This window comes from Mytilus edulis, chromosome 1 (genome assembly GCF_963676685.1).
Source record: "Mytilus edulis chromosome 1, xbMytEdul2.2, whole genome shotgun sequence".
NCBI lineage: Eukaryota > Metazoa > Mollusca > Bivalvia > Mytilida > Mytilidae > Mytilus > Mytilus edulis.
This window is the reverse complement of record NC_092344.1, coordinates 101,608,119-101,628,535: the sequence shown is the minus strand read 5'-3', so window position 1 is coordinate 101,628,535 and position 20,417 is coordinate 101,608,119. Positions and strand designations below refer to the sequence as shown.

The 20,417-nt window shown below is 31.3% G+C and overlaps 2 protein-coding genes across 3 annotated transcripts in view; one reads left to right on the top strand and one right to left on the bottom strand.

Moving 5' to 3' along the window:
• Window positions 1-230: 230 nt before the first annotated feature.
• Window positions 231-4,566, bottom strand: LOC139516412 (uncharacterized). The gene is made up of 5 exons (XM_071306488.1): window positions 4,448-4,566; window positions 3,127-3,195; window positions 1,556-1,731; window positions 1,135-1,350; window positions 231-420 (listed from the first exon to the last, which is right to left on the bottom strand). Exons 2-5 carry the CDS (start codon window positions 3,185-3,187, stop codon window positions 343-345), a joined length of 531 nt encoding a protein of 176 aa, XP_071162589.1. The 5' UTR covers window positions 3,188-3,195; window positions 4,448-4,566; the 3' UTR covers window positions 231-342.
• A 37-nt stretch (window positions 4,567-4,603) lies between these two features.
• The window catches only part of LOC139516287 (glutamine--tRNA ligase-like), a 29,263-nt gene continuing 13,449 nt past the window's right edge, over window positions 4,604-20,417 (top strand). Inside the window, exons 1-16 of one of the 2 annotated variants that reach the window (XM_071306311.1) lie at window positions 4,604-4,765; window positions 6,921-7,074; window positions 7,932-8,041; window positions 10,296-10,371; window positions 10,729-10,793; window positions 11,494-11,553; window positions 12,031-12,127; window positions 12,471-12,542; window positions 13,230-13,315; window positions 13,833-13,919; window positions 14,709-14,808; window positions 15,082-15,269; window positions 16,031-16,161; window positions 16,890-16,982; window positions 19,117-19,254; window positions 20,130-20,217. In XM_071306311.1, the coding sequence (XP_071162412.1) occupies window positions 4,649-4,765; window positions 6,921-7,074; window positions 7,932-8,041; window positions 10,296-10,371; window positions 10,729-10,793; window positions 11,494-11,553; window positions 12,031-12,127; window positions 12,471-12,542; window positions 13,230-13,315; window positions 13,833-13,919; window positions 14,709-14,808; window positions 15,082-15,269; window positions 16,031-16,161; window positions 16,890-16,982; window positions 19,117-19,254; window positions 20,130-20,217 (1,662 nt within the window). In that variant the 5' untranslated portion in view covers window positions 4,604-4,648. The remainder of the gene's footprint in view (window positions 4,766-6,920; window positions 7,075-7,931; window positions 8,042-10,295; window positions 10,372-10,728; window positions 10,794-11,493; window positions 11,554-12,030; window positions 12,128-12,470; window positions 12,543-13,229; window positions 13,316-13,832; window positions 13,920-14,708; window positions 14,809-15,081; window positions 15,270-16,030; window positions 16,162-16,889; window positions 16,983-19,116; window positions 19,255-20,129; window positions 20,218-20,417) is intronic. The other variant, XM_071306320.1, reaches the window with a different exon arrangement.

Below are 20,417 nucleotides of genomic sequence, written 5' to 3'. Positions count from 1 at the left end.
GATTTAGAGTTCTTTGTCTTTTGCAAAGTTTAGAGAAGTTGTTTTTTCTTTTGTCTTTCTCGAAGTACAAGTTGTTTATACTGTCCCATAATATTGGCTAGTGCATACTCTTCATTTCCAGATCAGTAAAATACGTTGCAACATTTAGCTAATTTTAATGTTCATTGAGTACAGGTTTTATATATCGTATCTGTTACTATTACTATTATATTGCACATTTGTATGCTGAGTCTTCTATATATTATGTTTGTGTGTCCGTTTATCATTTGACTGTTGGCTACGTTATATTAAATTTAGAAATAATCCATAAATTGGTATTCTTTCTATATAATCTATTTTGGTCTATAGGTGGTCAGCTAATCTGTGGTCAGAGCAGTGTTTTTCCGACGAACCGAACACAAATGCTTTTGGTTCACGATTCTGAAACAAACAGCAAATATAGGTGTAAAATAATAAAACCAGCATGCATTAATAATGAGCATAGAGCAATACACAGTACATCAAATAAACTACTCACTGTAAAACTACTGAATGGTGTAGAGTGGATAAGTATGAAACCGGATTATTTGTGTTGGTGTTTGGTGATGAGCTCCATACCATGCATACCGCAAACCTTTACATTAACATGTTACGTATTTGTCTTTGAGGTATTTTACTGCATACATTAATTGCCGTTATAGTCCCAGATTTATACATTTGTAACGAGTGAACGGAGTTTAAAATTGATTGTCTTCGTATATTCTCAATAATCTGTATTTCAATTACACATTCCCTGCTTGCAGTTCACTTGTGTCCAATTTAAGAATATCACATAGTGTTTGTCCCCTTCTATCTGTGTAATACTGTATAGATTGTTATGTTTTGTCCTTTATCCAGGAACATAATCTGTGCTACATAATTTCATATTGATACTGTTGTAATGCGTTTATTGGTTATGTTGTTTGTATTGCATGTAAACTGAAAAAAGTTATAAGGCGTTGTTTATTTGTCAATGATATAGCAACCCAATGACCGATGAAAGACAACTTATATTGTATATAGGCATCTTGAGGTTATCATACAGTTTTCAAAATTTGACAAACGTATTCTTTAATTTTATCCTCCCTTCCTTATCAACTAAAATTTATAACTCACGTTATTATTGTCATTCAGTTCTGGAAACATTAGATACTGATCAGGAATAAGTTCCGATCCCATTGATGCTAGAGTTGACATACTTAAAACTCTCTCGTTCTTGTCATGTTCAAATTCATGTACTATGCAAATATCTGAGGCAAAGCTCACTTTCTTTTCCAATACATTAATGTCTTCAGTATCTTTTGTTGAGGAAAGAATAGATTTTACGCCATTCTAAAATAAAATAAAAAGAGAAAACATTGGAATGACTTCTGTCAAATTTTTTTATCCACACGTGCCATTTGTGAGCTGAACATATCAAAAGGATGTAGCCCCTTTCATTGATTAAAAGAAAAGAATAATTTTAAAAGAATAAAATTTTAAGTTTATGCCAATGCAATTAAAAAGGGCCAAACTAAGGCCTTATTTTACCACGTACATATCTTTCCTTATTGGTTTCACTAGATGTGCTGTCCAATGTACTTCCATTAAATGTATCTTGTGTAGAATGCGGAAGGCTGTTTTGCAGGCGACTTGTTGTTGAACTATCCAGCTTAAATCCGAATAAATCATATGTATCTGTATAAGTCTCTTTGTGTCTTTTAGGGTCAAATACTGAAACATAAACAAACCTGTCAGTTTTATAGTCACATTAACCTTTCACATGAACAAATGAACTTTAATTATTTTTTGTAATTTACTTTATTTTTATCGCCAGGAACACATTTCTTAAAATGTTCCCAGATATCGCTAAAGAAACAAATACGTTGTGACAGAGATTTCACTAGAGCTTTCAAGTACACATGCATATCATAAAAAGAATAACAGCAAAACACGAATAGCCAATTGAATCTTTTTTGACAGGGAAGTTATCCGGGTATAATTCTAATACTAATGGAATATATCTGTCCACATTTACTAGATTGTGACATTCGCTTAATTACACTTAGTAACACGCGGAAAGGTGGCCGTCAGTTGAAAATATCTGCTAACCATTCCGCAGCAACTTAGACCACACACAGTTTTTTGTGGGGTTTGTGTTGTTCAGTCTTGATCTTTTTTTCCCTTTCGTCGTTTTTATTCAGTTTGGCCTTGGTATTGTCTGTTATTCTTCGTTTTATTATATTTTTTAGTCCGTTTGGTACCATCAGCCTCATATATTTGCCTTATATAATTCACTATTTATAAACTGGCGAAAGACCAACTTATAATGTATTTCATGACTCATATGTGAATGAGTATTAATAAGGCTTAAAAAATAAGAAACTTAAATTTCATATGAAATTTACTGAGAAAATTGGTATGCTTAGTTTTTTTCTACACATAAATATGATCGGTATTTGGGGTTTCAACTCAGTCTTCAAATATGTGTCGTTGGATATCAGCCGCGAGCATCAATGTCAACCTTTTTTTTATTCACATTATTGTGTCAACGGCGGCAAGTATTTTACGATATTTTTTACAAAGAAACTCCGACAATCTTCTTTTATCGTGCTATTTGTGGTCTTTCTCCCTTCCTAAGACCGTTTTACGTTGACGAAAGTAAGCTAATTCAGTAATTGATAACGTCTCCTCACCCTTTGTGACGTCCCTGATAGTGTCTCCTCACTCTTTGTGACGTCCTTGATAACGTCTCCTCTGACAATAATTGTTACGTCGCCGATAGCTGGTATGCATAGATTAAGTTTTTCTGTACATAGATAGAAGATATAAGCCGCTTGCCACAATGTAATACTTTATTTTTGTCGTTCGCTATGCTCACAAGCCATGCAAAAAGGTTCACATTGTGGCTCGCGGCTGATATTTGACGAGTTTGATATGTAGAAAACCTATAACATGTTTTCATGTTTATTTTAAATATCTTTATCTCTCAATTTTGACAATTTCGTTGGATGCACGTCTTGATTTCTCATGATGCACGTATTGATTTCTCCTGACTACGTTTGTAAATTTGTTTATTCTGAAATCATGAATTAAACTTAAGCAAAACAATTTATTACAGTTACTTACTGCCATATTTCATTAGCTGGCTGTGTACAGCTGGTCCTAAGAACGACAAGATGGTCAACATTTTATCACCTGCAATGAAAGATTTTCAGCCGTGACATTTGTTTACTTTGTTTCACGTATGCATTGGAAAACCAGGAAATAATGATTATAATATGATTTATGATCAGTTTACCAAGACGCACTTACTCAATACCGTATGATATTTAGATAAAAATGAGGGACTATAATTATAAAAAAGAAGATGTGGTATGATTGCCAATGAGACAATTAACTGTCCACAAGAGACCAAAATGACACAGACATTAACAACTATAACTTAAGAATGTTTCGATATGAATTTTTGGAACGAAAAAAAACCAAATTAAACAATATATCTTTAAGGAAGAAAAAAATACACAATTTGGTGAATCGGTTCGTTTTAAACAAGATATTATAGACGTGGTCCTTTAGGATTTATTAATATGTCACTAAGGCAGATTACATGCGATACCATTTTGAAAATACCTCCATGTATCTTGTCTTATTCAACTGCTCGGGATTAAAAGAGGGAACTCCCGAGTCAAGTGCCGGGATCAAACGAAAACTAGTACAACCTCGCCACATCATGTCTCCATGCCTGTTCAGAATCCGAAACATCGTCAGTGGTTATCATGATTTATATGTTTTATTTCTTTTAACTATAACGGATTTCGGTGTTGATGACTGGATTTTTTATTTAATTTGAGTGTTTCATTTACAGTACAATTAACTCGATTATAGTCGGTTACATTTTTATTTTATAGCTTTAATTGGTTTTACGTTTTCCCGATTTTTTTAATAATTACTTAAGCACCAAAACGTATATGTATACAATTTCGCAACTTCATTACATTAAAAATTAACATGTATGTGATCCGACAAAATACAATGAATGCCTGTATAATGAATCTTTGGATTTTTCAACTTGGGGATAGTTAATCGGTCTTAACCGTACACGGATAATCAATGACACATATAAATACTTGCGCTAATGTTAATAATTTAAGTAACATTAGTTTACCGCATATTCATATCACACACAAATATTAGCACTTAAATAAGACAAGGATTTGTAAAGTGACACTATACAAATCCTTGAATAAGACAAGAGCCACTGGAAAACAAATAAATTATAGAACAATATCAGAGACATATAATACAATATTACAATGTATTATATGTCTCTGACAATATTGAATAAGAATAAAAAAATCTATATTTCGGTCAAGATTGAAATAGTAAATCAGTCTATTAAATTTGAATTATTTTGAACTAGGGATAGTAAACTTTTAAAAATACTTACCGAAAACAAATCTTCGCTGTAAAATAATAAACTAGTTTTGAAACATGTGACTTTTGTAACTTTTGACAACAATTATAATCATGTGACAAAAATATGTCCAATCGAATGCTCGACTTCATTTTCCGCAAATCCGAGGTATCAAATCCGACGACCGACTTCAATATTATTATCACCTCAACCGGAAGCACGTTGAAAGTGAAAATGGCTAGTGAAGATCTGACAGCTACTTTTGTTAGCATAGGGTTGAGCGAGCAGAAGGCACAGGAGACTGTTAAAAATGAACAGCTTTCTTCCAGCCTTAAGCAAGCCATCGAACAGGTTTATGATACATTAGTTTCCCTTATAATAGTGCAAATTAGCGACTAATATTATAGTAACTTCGAAGAATAAACAAAAACAAAAATGATGCAATAATGCCAATGTGATGATAATTACACACCTTTTTATTTGATTAAAAATAAACTATGTACAGTGACAGAACACTGTTTCTGAATGAACCGTTTTCCCCTGCACTAGAAGAAGAAGATGCTTTATTTCCATCAAATGGGCTCACAAGGACATACATGTATCATTATAATATGAGGCAGGCATAACCTGTGAATGGAGACAAAGTCCGTATGATTTTTTTTTATAAATGTTAAAAAGAGAAACGGAAATACCGTAACGTTTCCGATTTTGGTTCTGTTGTAAGGGATTTAGTTGTGACGTTATGACGTCATATTCAATGTAAACAAAGAACGTAACGTTTCCGATTTTGGGTCTGTTAGGTAGCAATACACAGTTAGAAGTTTAGTTTCGCATTATGGCCCCTGTGAATTTTTTAAATATGAAAGTTTTTGTACAATAAAATTGATTTTTAGATAATTGAAGAATAATATAGCCTTCTTAGTGGGTTTATATGAACATTAAGATTGTTTTTAACATGTTGTATAGGCCATTTATATGATTGACAGTCCGTATTTTCCTATCCGTACCGTTCATAGGTCCATACATTATTGTAGTGTTTATCAACAAAGATTTTGCGCTCGATCTTTTCAATTCCATTTTATGGAAAAACGAGCAGATAAGCATATGATTTTTTTGGGACCACTTGATAGATATAAACCTATGGATTCAGGAAAGGTATTAATTACTGTAATTGATTGAAATTTTCCTTTAGACCAAATTTTGGAGACTTTTGTGACATGTTCACCCCCCTTTTTTGCTATATTTTGTATCTAAGAAATGCAGATTGTTGCCATGGTTACACCCAAGAGGGATTATATTTCACCCTTATGACCATTAGAAATCAAATCTATGGAAGATTCTCTTTCTATAAGTATATACATGCATAACACACATATAAAGCCTTCTTTGTTAGACAGGAGGGGAAAGAGGGTGTTTAAAAATTATGAGTGTCAATTTTAAGTTTTTTTCCTAACTGTGTATTGCTACCTTAGGGATTTTAGTTGTGACCTTATTAAAGTTATGACGTCATATTCAATGTAAACAAAGAACGTAACGTTTCCAATTTTGGGTCTGTTAGGGATTTTAGTTGTGACCTTATTAAAGTTATGACGTCATATTCAATGTAAACAAAGAAACGCTATCATCAGGTAACGTTTTTTTTTTGTTTTGTTTGTTTTATAACAAACAATTTTTAAAAATGAATCCTTTCTTCGACTGATAAATATACATTTTATTCAAAGTCTCATGCAAACAAGACCGGAAACAGAAGTAGATTTCTGCGCAGATCCGAAAATTCAAAAACTTGACAAAAAAAAAAATTGAACGATTTTGAGTTCATTAGTACAATGACAATATTCCCGATTTTTTTTTTAATTTTTTTTTTTTTAATTGAATTTTCTACTGTTATTGGGGACTTCGTCCCCATGATATTTTTACAAATATAATAAACAATACAGTATACATAGTTACAAACACAAATAATGCACTAGATATTTCACAAATAATGCTCTAGATATTTCAGCTGTATTTTTTAGAATAACTAATTGACCACTGTCATAGTAGATGTAGTATGGTCTATATAGAAAAGAAGATGTGGTATGATTGCCAATGAGACAACTACCCACAACGTCAAGAGACCAAAATGACACAGACATTAACAACTATAGGTCACTGTACGGCCTTCAATAATGAGCAAAGCTCATACCGCATAGTGAGCTATAAAAGGCTATAACTATATGTATCCATAACGTATGGTACATATATCTGACAAGGTCTAGTTAAAAAAAGTATGACTTTTATATTAAGGAACTTTTTTGTGGATTTCGTATGTAAAGATAAACCATGAATTTAAATGTTTAAGTGATCCTGATCAAAACTTACCAAAAGACAGAAGAATTTTGCAAATCCAAGAAATAAATGATTACACAGAAGTTGAGATTAAAGTGAAACTATAATTGTTTCTATTTTTTTTCAGGAACAATGAATAATAAATGCTTGCATGTTCACAGAGTTATATTTATTTTAGGCAAGAAAATGTGGAGTTCAGAGTATAGATAAAGAAATGGGAAAGTTATTGTATAATATAGCTACAAAGTTAAAGACACAGATTAAAATTCACCAGGCTATGATTGTTGAATATATAACAAAGAAGAAAATAACAACAGAGATACAACTGAATGGTATACAAATATTGAAGAAATGGAAAGAAACCCTCTGCTTTTGTACAAAATGATTTTAATATGTTCATCCATCACCAAATATTCCCACTACACTTCAGTGGCTGGGTTCCCTACATTATTTGTATGTTAACTTTTTTTTTTTGACACACAATAGGATACACTTCTTATTTTGTTATGGCCTATAATAAGAGTTGTTTTTTGTTGTTGAAACTAAACGATTTTTGGAGAAAATCAAACCGCACAAGTAAACATGAGTAAACATTTTTTTCTTTTCTAAACTAAGGCTATATTTATCGTCTGAATTTTGAAAGAGGCTACATAGGACCAAGGTAGTTATTATATGGACTAAATTCATGAAAATAACCTGTTGAATGTTGAATTTCATCATAATAGAAATATACATGAATAAAAACAAAGTCTGTTATGCTTTTTTAAAAATAAGGATACATATTCCATTAATATACTCATATACAGTTTATACTATTTCACATCTATAACATTACTATAAATAAAGAGATGTCTACATTGAAATAGCTACTATCATGATTAATGTCATGAAAAAGAAGAGATGGTGAACATCTTTCAAGTATATTTTATCTGAGAACACACAAAAACAATACACCCTGTGGGTTGGTAAATTTCCACGTCGAAAATATTAGTTGTCTTTCTTGGAATTTTTTGCTTTAATTAAGTTTTTTATCATGAAACTAAATATAATGATAGAAATTTTGGCCATATTATACATCAAATCTATATTAAAATTAAAATGCAGGCACCAAATATATATTGATTTTAATTTTCATATTTATGTTAAATTAATTTATGTTAAACAAACTTTTTTGCCTATTTTTCCACAGCTGCTATGGATTATCTTCTCCACCATCCACTTCCTCCTGTGGATAAAATTAAGTTTGAGGCAGAATGTGGAGTAGGGGTTACCATATCTCCAGACCAAGTAGAAGCTGCTGTATGTATTATTATGTTAATCTTATCATGAATTTTCAAAGTCTGTTACAAGAGGTTGTATATGGATATCTTGTTACAAGAGGTTGTATGTGGATATCTTGTTACAAGAGGTTGTATGTGGATATCTTGTTACAAGAGGTTGTATATGGATATCTTGTTACAAGTGGTTGTATATGGGTATCTTGTTACAAGAGGTTGTATATGGATATCTTGTTACAAGAGGTTGTATATGGATATCTTGTTACAAGAGGTTGTATGTGGATATCTTGTTACAAGAGGTTGTATGTGGATATCTTGTTACAAGAGGTTGTATGTGGATATCTTGTTACAAGAGGTTGTATGTGGATATCTTGTTGCAAGAGGTTGTATGTGGATATCTTGTTACAAGTGGTTGTATGTGGGTATCTTGTTACAAGAGGTTGTATGTGGGTATCTTGTTACAAGAGGTTGTATGTGGGTATCTTGTTACAAGAGGTTGTATGTGGGTATCTTGTTACAAGAGGTTGTATGTGGATATCTTGTTACAAGAGGTTGTATGTGGATATCTTGTTACAAGAGGTTGTATGTGGATATCTTGTTACAAGAGGTTGTATGTGGATATCTTGTTACAAGTGGTTGTATATGGATATCTTGTTACAAGAGGTTGTAACAAGATATATATCTTGTTACAAGAGGTTGTATATGGATATCTTGTTACAAGTGGTTGTATATGGATATCTTGTTACAAGAGGTTGTATATGGATATCTTGTTAAAAGAGGTTATATATGGATATCTTGCTACAAGAGGTTGTATATGGATATCTTGTTACAAGTGGTTGTATATGGATATCTTGTTACAAGTGGTTGTATATGGATATCTTGTTACAAGAGGTTGTATGTGGATATCTTGTTACAAGAGGTTGTATGTGGATATCTTGTTACAAGAGGTTGTATATGGATATCTTGTTACAAGAGGTTGTATGTGGATATCTTGTTACAAGAGGTTGTATGTGGATATCTTGTTACAAGAGGTTGTATATGGATATCTTGTTACAAGTGGTTGTATGTGGATATCTTGTTACAAGAGGTTGTATGTGGATATCTTGTTACAAGAGGTTGTATATGGATATCTTGTTACAAGAGGTTGTATATGGATATCTTGTTACAAGTGGTTGTATATGGATATCTTGTTACAAGTGGTTGTATATGGATATCTTGTTACAAGAGGTTGTATATGGATATCTTGTTACAAGTGGTTGTATATGGATATCTTGTTACAAGTGGTCGATGAAAGGTGAAAGATACCAAAGGGACATTCCTACTCAAGTCCAAAATTCACTGACAGCACCTTAGCTAAAAAAAAATAACAATCAGACAAACAATAGTACACAAAACACAACTTTTAAAACAAAAGACTGAGCTACAAGAATCCCACCAAAAACTTGGGGTGACCTCAGGTGCAAGGGGAAGGGAAAGCAGATCCTGCTCCACATGTGGCATCCCTTCTTCTGCTAATGTTGTTACAAACCTGGTAGAAAGTCTAATTGGGTAGGTCTAATTAGGGGAAAAGGGGACAGGATTATACTTATGACATTTTGAACATATTTGCTATCAGCTGTGAAACAGATATTCCATAATGGAATCTCGTAATTGCATCCTTCAGATTAACAAAAAAGGATAATTTTATCTCCACTACTTGGAACTCTTAGTTTAATAGCTTCCTTGTGAGCAGCAACCCTCTATCAAGAAAATCATATTACCAATTATCTAAATTAGAATTTTATGTTGGTGTACGCTTTTGTCGCTATTAGGAATTCATTTATTTTTGTGGGTACCAATTTTCATTTTTTTCAGGAAAAATTGTAATTTGTGGATATTTATTTTTGTGGTTTTGGCAAAGTATCTATACATTCCTTTAGAAATTTCATTTTTCAGTAAAGATTAAAATTCGTGATTCCCCGACACCCACGAAATCAACAAAAATTGGTGTCCAACGAATAATAATGAATCCACAGTATCAATCAACTTACAGATTTAACAATTTGTCCTGTGTATGTTGTCAAAGAAGTATGTTATTTTCAAAAAATTGAAATGTGAGTTTAATCATTAAGTAACATGATCATAAAATGATTTTAAAAAAGTGTTTGCTGCATACATTTACAACAAAAATTAAAAGTATTAACAGAGAAAGTATGTGTTGTAGTGGTGTTATTGTATTTAACTTTTGGCTGAAGTAGATTGTGTCTTTGTCTGTATTTTCAATGTCTTCAATTTAGGTAGAAGAAGTAGTGCAGAAATATAAAGATGAATTGATAGAAAAGAGATACAGATTTAACACTGGCTTAATCATGAGTAGGTAGTTATAATACACAAAAGAATATATCAAGCTGATAAAAAAATAATTGACTAAGAAGTGATGAAAAGGAAAGACAGTTTTTGAGTTTTTATTAAAACTTTAACACAGGTAGTTACGATTCAATCTTTTATAACAGAGTATGCATTATTAAGCCAGGTAACAAAATTTAAAACAAGCACTTGTTAAAGGTATCATAAGTAAATTACACACTGGAAGGTTGATTGTTTTGTTGATATATTATATTTCTAAAGTTTGATCATCTTGATTGGCATTTGTTAATTGGCATTTTTCTATATTTATTTAACTATCTTTACTATTTTAAGGTTTAATACATGTATTTTAAATTCCATTAGGTGAGGCAAGAAACAAATTAAAGTTTGCTGATGGAAAAATTATTAAGAATGAAGTAGATATGCAGGTACTAAATCTCTTTTGCTATTGTAAGTTTTAAAGTTCTGTTGAAAGTATTTGAAATGTGTTAACAAAGCATTACCCTCTATTACTGGATACCAGCAATAGAAATGGTTTATGGCAGAAGGGGGACACTCTTTTCAAATGTTAAATAAGATAATATGATATGTGATTGAAGAGACAGTCAAAATGTTAATTGCACCCCGATTAGCAAACTAAGGGTTTTATAGTGATGATGGTGTCTGTTCCTCTGTCTTTAATATTACATTTGTCTGTATTCCATACTTGATTGCTAATTATACTACTTATTTATTTGTTTTAAAAACATTTAATACCATAGCTCAACCTCTTATTTTTGTTTTTTCTTACCAGTGTGTGAATAGTTTGTCGAGCTTTGTACAGGGTACTGTTAGTTTTAAATAATTTGGCAATGTATGATGTTCAAACATGAGAAATAATATCTTATCAATTAGTTCCTCAGTTATGGATATTTGTACAGCACTATGACAAACCTGTATTATAATACTACCATTACCAATATGATTCACTTAGCAAATTATACAAGTAAACAAAATATAGGAATAGAACTTATCAAAGGATAGTAGTTATTTTAACAATAGTGTCCTTCAAAGATTTACTTGCATCCCTGTCAAAACAAAATATCTGAAATCAATTATCTAACTTTATATAAAAAATATTTGTTTTAGATTCTTGACCTTCTTGGTCCAAAGACTGACGCAGACCTAGCCAAACCAGTAAAACAAAAGGTAATGTAACAAATCCTTCTTAACTTATAGAGATTTGGTTTTTCTAGGACAATTTTTTGTGCTCTGGGTACTGAGTAGACCTGAGGCCAACAAAGTAGAAAATAGACATGGGCAATGAATTTGAAAAAAGACATTGTATAGTATTATGATAATTTGTTGCAGAACATTATATTTTTTTATTCTCAGTGAGTCTGTTTGTCACCACTTTGTTGCCACTATAAAAGTGTCTTTACTTTTTGTTGGATCCTCTCCATATTAAGATGAAGGTTTCAAGTGTGATTTTCAATGAGATTCAACCATTCTCATGACGAATGAATATAATTTTAAAATATAAAAACAAATGTTGGTATTTGAAATACGGAACATCATTTTTTGTTACCTGATGAACAGTTTACCTGAAATGATTTATTGATTTGGAAGGTGAATGTGGGTTTTTGGTACAGTATATTTACTATGTAACCATGTTGTTTTTTGTAGCAGACTGCTGTGAAAGGATCTGAATCAAGTAAATCATTGAAATCAACAGAATCGAGTAAATCTTTGAAAGATGAAGGATCTAAGCCAACAGAAAGTTGTAAGTTGTAGAGATAGAAAAGTACCTTTTAAAGATAAATTTATCATATTTATCCATGATTTAATTATTTAGTTATAAAAAAAAATGTGGGTTTGTTTAAATACTTTGATAAACTGAAAATCCTAGGAATCGTAAATATTGTAGTGACATTTTAAACTTAGCAACTTTATTCAATTGAACTAAATATAAAAAAAAAGATAATAGCTGCATTTGAAAAACATTAACACGCAGATTTTCATGAAAATTACATTGAGTTTACAAGAAAAAATGATGTTAGGAATATTCTGTATATATTATACATCATATATATAATATAAATGTCATTATGAAGTATATTTTACAGTTGTAGGAGAGGATGGAGAAGTCAAAAGCTTTATGGATATAATGGGAGCAGCACTAAAGTTTCATAAAACAGGTACTTGTTTCTGAATTAATGGCACAGCTTTCTTATAAATAGGGTCAAATGGATTGATAATCTTTGGCATTGCATCCTATAACTATATGAATATAATGCCAAATGTGAATTATCAATTTGATCAGTTTCAAAAATATATGGTAAATGTTAAAGAACTTTTACAGCTTTTCTATAAAGGCATGCAGAGCAAACTCTTGAACAATTTGCTTGCTATGTTTGTTTAGATGTTTGCAAACAACATGTAGACATGCTTGTCTGACTTAGATAAATTCATATTAATGCTCTATATCAGCAATGTCATTGACAATTTTAATAATGGATACTTATCAACTAAAAAGGGAATGTAAATTATATGGAACAGTGCAATGTAATTGCTATCATGCCTACCATTTTTGTATTTTTATGAAACTTATGTTTTTAGGATTTTCTTAGAAGTTTCAATAATCACCTACACTTTTGGTAGTATATGCCCAATATACCCGGTAGGTAGAAATTATATGAAAGTTGCACAGTAAGTACTCCTACCTTCCTTGTCTGACAGATTTATTTTAATAAGAACAAAATAAAATTATTTGAGTTATTGCCCTTGGATAGATAGAATATGTGTTGCAACAGGGTTCCACTGAAGTTCTTTACTTATTTATGGAAATTAAATTCCTTGCATTAATGGAACTTTTTAAATTTTAGGTGAGAACTATAAAACAGAAGGATATGTGATAACACCGAAGACCATGGAATTATTGAAAGAACATATGAGAGTTACTGGAGGCAAGGTACATTTGATTAAATCTAGTTTCATTATATCTCAGCTTGGGATGTAATAGAACATAAAGCCATATTACACTATTTAGCTTACACTGTATCAGTGTTAACTTTGTTCAAGGAGAATGTCTTTTTTATCTGACTAAAATGTCATAGTTGGGAGGGATTGAAATGAACTAGACAGAACATGCTAGACCTTTTTTCCTCAGATTTGCTTACCATTTCAAATGCCAAAATTCTAGAAGAAACAAAACCAATAATTTTTTTTTATCATTATTATCTAAAATCTGTCACTATATTTAATAAAAGGTTAAGACTGGTTAAATATGTCTTCCTAATTCATTATATCATATTTTTTTTTATTAAAGGTCAATGTTGATGTCTCAAGAACAAAGATGTACACTACATTTCATGAAACCCTGTCTGTCATTATTTCTGAGTGTGTTATGCCTTTGTAATAGGTGGAGCCTTTTGTTTATTTGAAAAACTTATTCATTCATTTGATTGATTTTGTTATTGCTATTACAGGTACATTCTAGATTTCCACCAGAACCAAATGGTATTCTACATATTGGTCATGCAAAGGCTATCAACTTTAACTTTGGTTATGCTAGAGTAAGTAGTTTTTGATTGTAAAATGTCAAGTTTACTTTAATGCAACAATTTTCTGTTATATTGTCAGAAAACGTAATTTTAACTATCAATCATTTATTTTAATACCCAGAAAATGAAAAGATTAATTTTTGTATAGATTTTTAATGGAAAGAATAAAAATTGACAATAATCAGGTTAAATAAAACTTTTTAATCATTAAATAGTTTTTAGAATAAGATTCAATTGCACAGTCAGGTCTTACCATGGGAGAAGTTTGAATTATCTTAATAAGCATGTGTTTATATTTTTTGTCCCGATTTTCCTAATTGATAGAAGAAAAGTTGAGAATTTATTGAATTTGGAATTTTAAACAATAGAAGTTACTTATGTAGTTTAAAAACCACACCAGTTTTCTTTCAACATTATTCATCTTTTGCACAGTGATTGCACACATATTAAAAATCTGGATCTAGTTTCTACTTTGGACAGTTTGTTTTGTTGTAGTTCATATCAAACTATTTTTTATGCCCCATTTATGGGCAATATGTTTTGTAGTCTGTGCGTCTGTTTGTTCGTCCGTCCAACTGTCCAGCTTCAGGTTAAAGTTTTTTGATGAAAGTGAAGTCTAATCAACTTGAAACTTATTACACATGTTCCCTATGATATGATCTTTCTAATTTTAATGCCAAACTAGAGTTTTTACCTCTATTTCACAGTCCACTGAACATAGGAAATGATAGTGTGGATGGGGCATTTTTTTGTTTTTTGTTTCAAAATAATGCTGATTTGAGTATTTTTATTCTCCACCAGGCCCATGATGGGAACTGTTACCTAAGATATGATGATACCAACCCAGAGAAAGAAGAAGAGAAATTTTTTAAAGCTATTCTTGAGATGGTTCAGTGGTTAGGTAAGATCACATTTATTTTGTTGACAACAGTTTGTGATTTATGATCAGTGGCATAATTGTGATAGTATGATAAAGTTTCTGTGATCAACATTCCATTGAATTCATTTGATTAATAAATATCTAAAAGGTGCTGATACTTTACCCTTTCAAAAATTATTTTGCAATAATGTATTACTATCAATTATTGTCTGCTGTCCTTAAGTTTTTGTTTATCTGATTGTTATGCTTAATGATGGTTTTGAAGCAATTTGAAAAGTTTTGAATGTTTTACAGGATACAAACCATTTAAGGTCACCCATGCCTCAGATAACTTTGACAGATTATATGAACTGGCTGTAGAACTGATTAAGAGAGGACATGCATACATTTGTCATATGAAATCTGAAGATATAAAAGGTTTCAGTCCTCCAGATTCTCCATGGAGAGACAGACCCATAGAAGAATCACTACAGTTATTTGAGGTACGAATCTTTAGTTATTGTTTTTTTCTTAAATTTTCATTGTTATTTTTTTGTGATAATTTTTCATATCATGAGTGATATTATTTTTTCTCACTTTTGTGTAGAAAGAGAATGTATGATGTCATGAGGCTAAGTTGCCTAAGAAAACAGGGATAGGCAGGTTATCAATGATCTTTCAAACTCGAAGATGTTTCTAACTACACCTCATCTCAGAGCTGTCAACCTTGGATGAGATTGCACCTTTGAAAAACAGCATAATCTTTAAACCTATCATAAATAATAAAAGAGAACTTGTTTAACTACTATGTCTTAGTGCAGAAACAGTCAAGCATTTCAGATGATGGGATTTCAACTTTGTTAATTTGAATAATTAGTCTGCTGGTAAAATCAGTGTGCTTATATTGAACTGATATAACAAGAAATCATTCTGAATAAAGAAAGGAATCCAATAAAATGAGTTGTGGTGTATACATCATGGCAGCAACCCGATAACCTAATAATCAATAGACATCTAGATATCAACTTATAGTCTTCAACAACAGTCAGGTGTATTTACAATTTGTGGAATCTCCAAATTAGGCAGAAAATTAAGGAGAGAGTCTATTAAATATTTGACAAAACTACAATTTTCCTTATTAACCACCCTCCCAAAAAAGATAACAACACAATAGCAAATATGTAAATAACATGTACAGTAAAATATTTGTGATAAGCCATGCACATTGAAATGGAACATTATGTAAAACATGAATTTTCAACAGGATATGAAGAATGGAAAGATAACTGAAGGTGATGCTACATTGCGAATGAAGGTGACACTTGAGGAAGGAAAGAAAGATCCAGTGGCATATAGGATAAAATTTACTCCTCATCACAGAACTGGGGATAAGTGGTAAAAAAACTGTATATAATCGACTGTGGATTCATTTACTTTTATCTATTTTTTTGAATATCTGGATCCTGCCAAAGTCAGCATACAAACATATTGAAAATTTGTAATTGGTTGATCATTTAAATTTGTTGTTCAAGTTTAACAATGTTATCTATGAAAATTGGTATCCCACAAATAAAAATGAATCCATTGTATGTTTATGGTTTAAGGATTATTGGAATGTTGATAAATTTGCCAGGAGAACACTTTGAATTGATCTTTGGTTTTTATATCAAAGTTGACAATAGACATCTGATATACCTTGTTAGTAAAGTCATGGAATTGTTTTGTAAAAAAAAACCACTTAACTCCTTGTCTTGGGGTAGAGATTATATTCTTACACCCTGTGAGGTCATGAATTTAACGCAATAAAAAAAAATTGATAGCATGGATCCTTTGCCAATTTATAACAAAAAAAACAATTCCTAAATGGTCTTGGACTGAATTAATGAAAATATGTCTTTGTGAATGGTACTGAATGAACCAAATCAAATGAAAAATTATCTTTCTGAAAGGTACAGAACCTATTGTAATACAACATCTTCCTTATGGATAATGGTCTAATGTAATAAAAAACTTGAAAAGAAGAGAAATGGTAAAGTATTTGTAAATACTGTGTCGGATACTTTAGGAACAGATTAATAAGAAAAGTTGGTGAATTTCTTTAAGTTGATTATTTTTTATTTCAGGTGTATATACCCAACCTATGATTATACTCATTGTTTATGTGATTCTATAGAAAACATCACCCATTCTTTGTGTACTAAAGAGTTTCAATCAAGGTAACTATTATCATGTATACTGCTAGGAGAACACATCACACATTCTTTGTACTAAATAAGCAATTGGTCATCTGTGTGGTGTATTTGATGTTTTGAAAGATTATAGATTGGGTTCATCAGGCCTCAACTTCAATAATAACTTGAAATGTACCTTAAGGTTGCATTTCTGTAAACACTGACAATGCAATTTCCCATAGGAACTCCTTTTACGGCTAAAACTGTACAACTTTTACTATGAAGTTTTGAAAAAAATCTTATCCTAGAATTGAAAGTTCATATGCACCACAATTTTTCAGTAAAAATATAGGGCTGTGTGGCATATTTTCAACGTTTATATGCCCTGAACTTCTCAGAGTTTAAACCAGGGTTTCCGCTGGCGGTCGCCATTTTCGCAATTTGCGGAAAAATAATAATTGTGGTGATAAAAATTCATCATTTGCGAAAGAAATATATAGAACGATTTATTTTACTCCATCTTGTTTATTGACTTTTTTCGAGTTTCTCGGACTCTACCCGATTAGACAATACTCGGAATTCACCTTGACCTCATTAAGATTTGGACAGAAAATCAATAATCAGGTGATTGCATTTTATAGCTATCGACAACAATGGACTAATTAATAAAGTTGTTGATTGAATTGTTCGATAAAATGATATGGTTAAATGGCTGCCGCTAAATGTCACATACAGAATTTATTTACCACTTTGCGACGCACATCTTTGAAACAAACTTTTGACGTCTCCTCTCCTTTTAAAGAAACAAGAAAGCTGTTGTTGTGACAAAAAAATTTCAAAAGCAAGAAAAATCACCGATTTAAAACTTTAATTATCCTTTAACTTTAATATATTAGGGAGACTACTTTAAAGTCGTTTGAGTGACACGTGTGTTTCAAGCATAGTTTTACGTCTTAACATTTTCAGTTACTATTGTCAAGAAAGGAAAACTGATGTTATGAAGAAATCTATCCAAAAGGTTGGGAACAACACCTCGAATGAGAGTAGCCCTTTAATGTTATGACTAAACATGAAATGAGGGATCAATTTCATGTGATAAAAGCTTTTGTTTTGTTGTAAAAACCACTTCTTAGTACAAAAGGGCACATCAGTATTTTTCTTTTAAAGAAACTTTCCCTACGAACTATACTGGTATTATATAATCAAAACATGTCCATTAATTTTGTTATAAGTAAATGATAAGGGTTTATTCATTAAATGTAGACTCTAGAATAAGTTTGACAGAATAATCATAGACACAATGGGGCAAAATCACACCTTATTTAAGGGGGAAAAAAAGGGAGGAAGGTAAATTTTAAACGAAAAATATAGTTATGTTACTTGGCGAAAAAAATTATAAAGTGGCGAAAAATATAATGTTTTGGCGAAAGAGGTGGCGAAACAAATAATTGACCCAGGGGAAACCCTGGTTTAAACTAACACTTATTTTCTTAACTACCCCTACCTCGAATGAAATGTTACCACAGATTTCAATGTAAACAATACGCACATGTTTATTTACTGGTAAAATTCCCAAGTTATGTCTCTGTGAGATGGAACACAGAGAGCATAACTGGGAACCAGTATGTAAACAAACTTAATTTTCTATGAATATTCAAGATCTCCCCAAAAGAGGCGTGTTTTGAGAAACAGCTGTATTTACAAAGTGCAACCTATAGTGTAACCTTGACAATACATACTAAAAATTGTTAATCAATAAAGCAAGCATGACAGGAACAACACTTGTTTCACAGTAATTTATCTCAAAGTCACAGTCAAGATGGAACGAATACTCACATCTAATTGCTGTAAAGAATGAACTGTGTTATAATCCAACAAAAACATGTGACTACAGTATATTTACTTTATTTACTTTACAGTAGCAGTTTATGCCAAATGACTAATCATCCTGTGCCACTCTATTTTGTTTTCTTTATTTCTATGTTCTTTTGTGATAATTCATTCTCAATATTTGTTTTGAAAATCCAAAATGTGATCTTTAAACATGTTAAAGATATCAATTGACTTAATTTTTTTTTCTTGAGCTCACAATTTTCAGTATACTGGTTTTCCAACCAAGATATTTTAACAAACATTTTCATTGAATAGCCAGAGAAATATATTTCTGCCTTTATTTCAGACGGTCATCCTACTATTGGTTATGTAATGTACTTGACCTTTATTGTCCTGTCCAGTGGGAATATGGACGACTCAATCTCAACTATGCTGTTGTCTCAAAACGAAAAATAGGCAAATTGATAACTGAAGGACATGTAAGGTAAATATTAGATTGATATAATAGAATTCATGGTGATTGATGTCTTGTCTGTCAAGAAAGTCGCATATAGTGAGACATAGGTGTTTGTTTTTACAGCAGCCATGATGAAGGCAGCAACCCCAACAATTGGTTGGTTTTCTGCTCAAGTCAGTTTTAATAGGAACTTCTAGTGAAAAATCAAAGATATTTTCTATAAGGCATAATGAAATAATAAATAATTTAATCCAAAGGCATGAAAGGTAAATCCTGAATTTGGGAAACATCACAAATATTTTTTGAAGTTTATGCAACACAACAATTACAGTGATGATAGACTTTTTATCATAACTTGAAAGATTTTTCATTGTGTATACAATTTTTTTATCATCATGAAGCATGGTCATATATTGTATCCTTGTCTGTCAATACATTCTACCATGTTTTCATACATTATTTACTTACTCTACCAAATAATCTGAGTTCAACCATAGTTTGTTGCAGGGTTAGTGTTACCTCATTAGAGGTTTTCTGTTTAATTTTTTGTCAACTAATGTATTTGGTCCATGATGATATTGTCCACCTATATTTGACCTCAAATTTATTTCTCTTCCTCATATTTGCATATAAGTTTATGCAATAGAGTTACTCTTATGAGTTGTCTGTGAAAAAATGTTGATTATTCTTTTGTCAAGGTCTCTTTTCAAAAATCATTATTCAATAATTTGCATGTAGAGACTATGTCGGTTCTGCTGCGTAATGTTTTGCTTCTTTTTAGATGTATTAGTTGCCACTGTGTGGACAGAATTTTGTTTTATTTTTACACATTGTCCTTTCTTTCCCATTGACATGAGCTTCTGTAATTACTTTTATCATGATCAAATTATTTATATTGACAGAGATTGGGATGATCCAAGATTGTTTACATTAACAGCTTTACGTAGACGTGGTTTCCCACCAGAGGCTATCAACTTATTCTGTGCAAAAGTAAGTGTTTATACATTTGAATTTAAAAAGAAAACGATTACTACATTATCTGGGAGTGAAATACAAAATGTCTATGGCAAAATGGTTGAATGGGATGCAATGCCAGTTAGAAAATATTTACATTATTAATATGAATTATAGGAGATGTGGGTGTATAGGTCAATGTGACAGCAACTCAACAACACAACAAGTCAAATGAC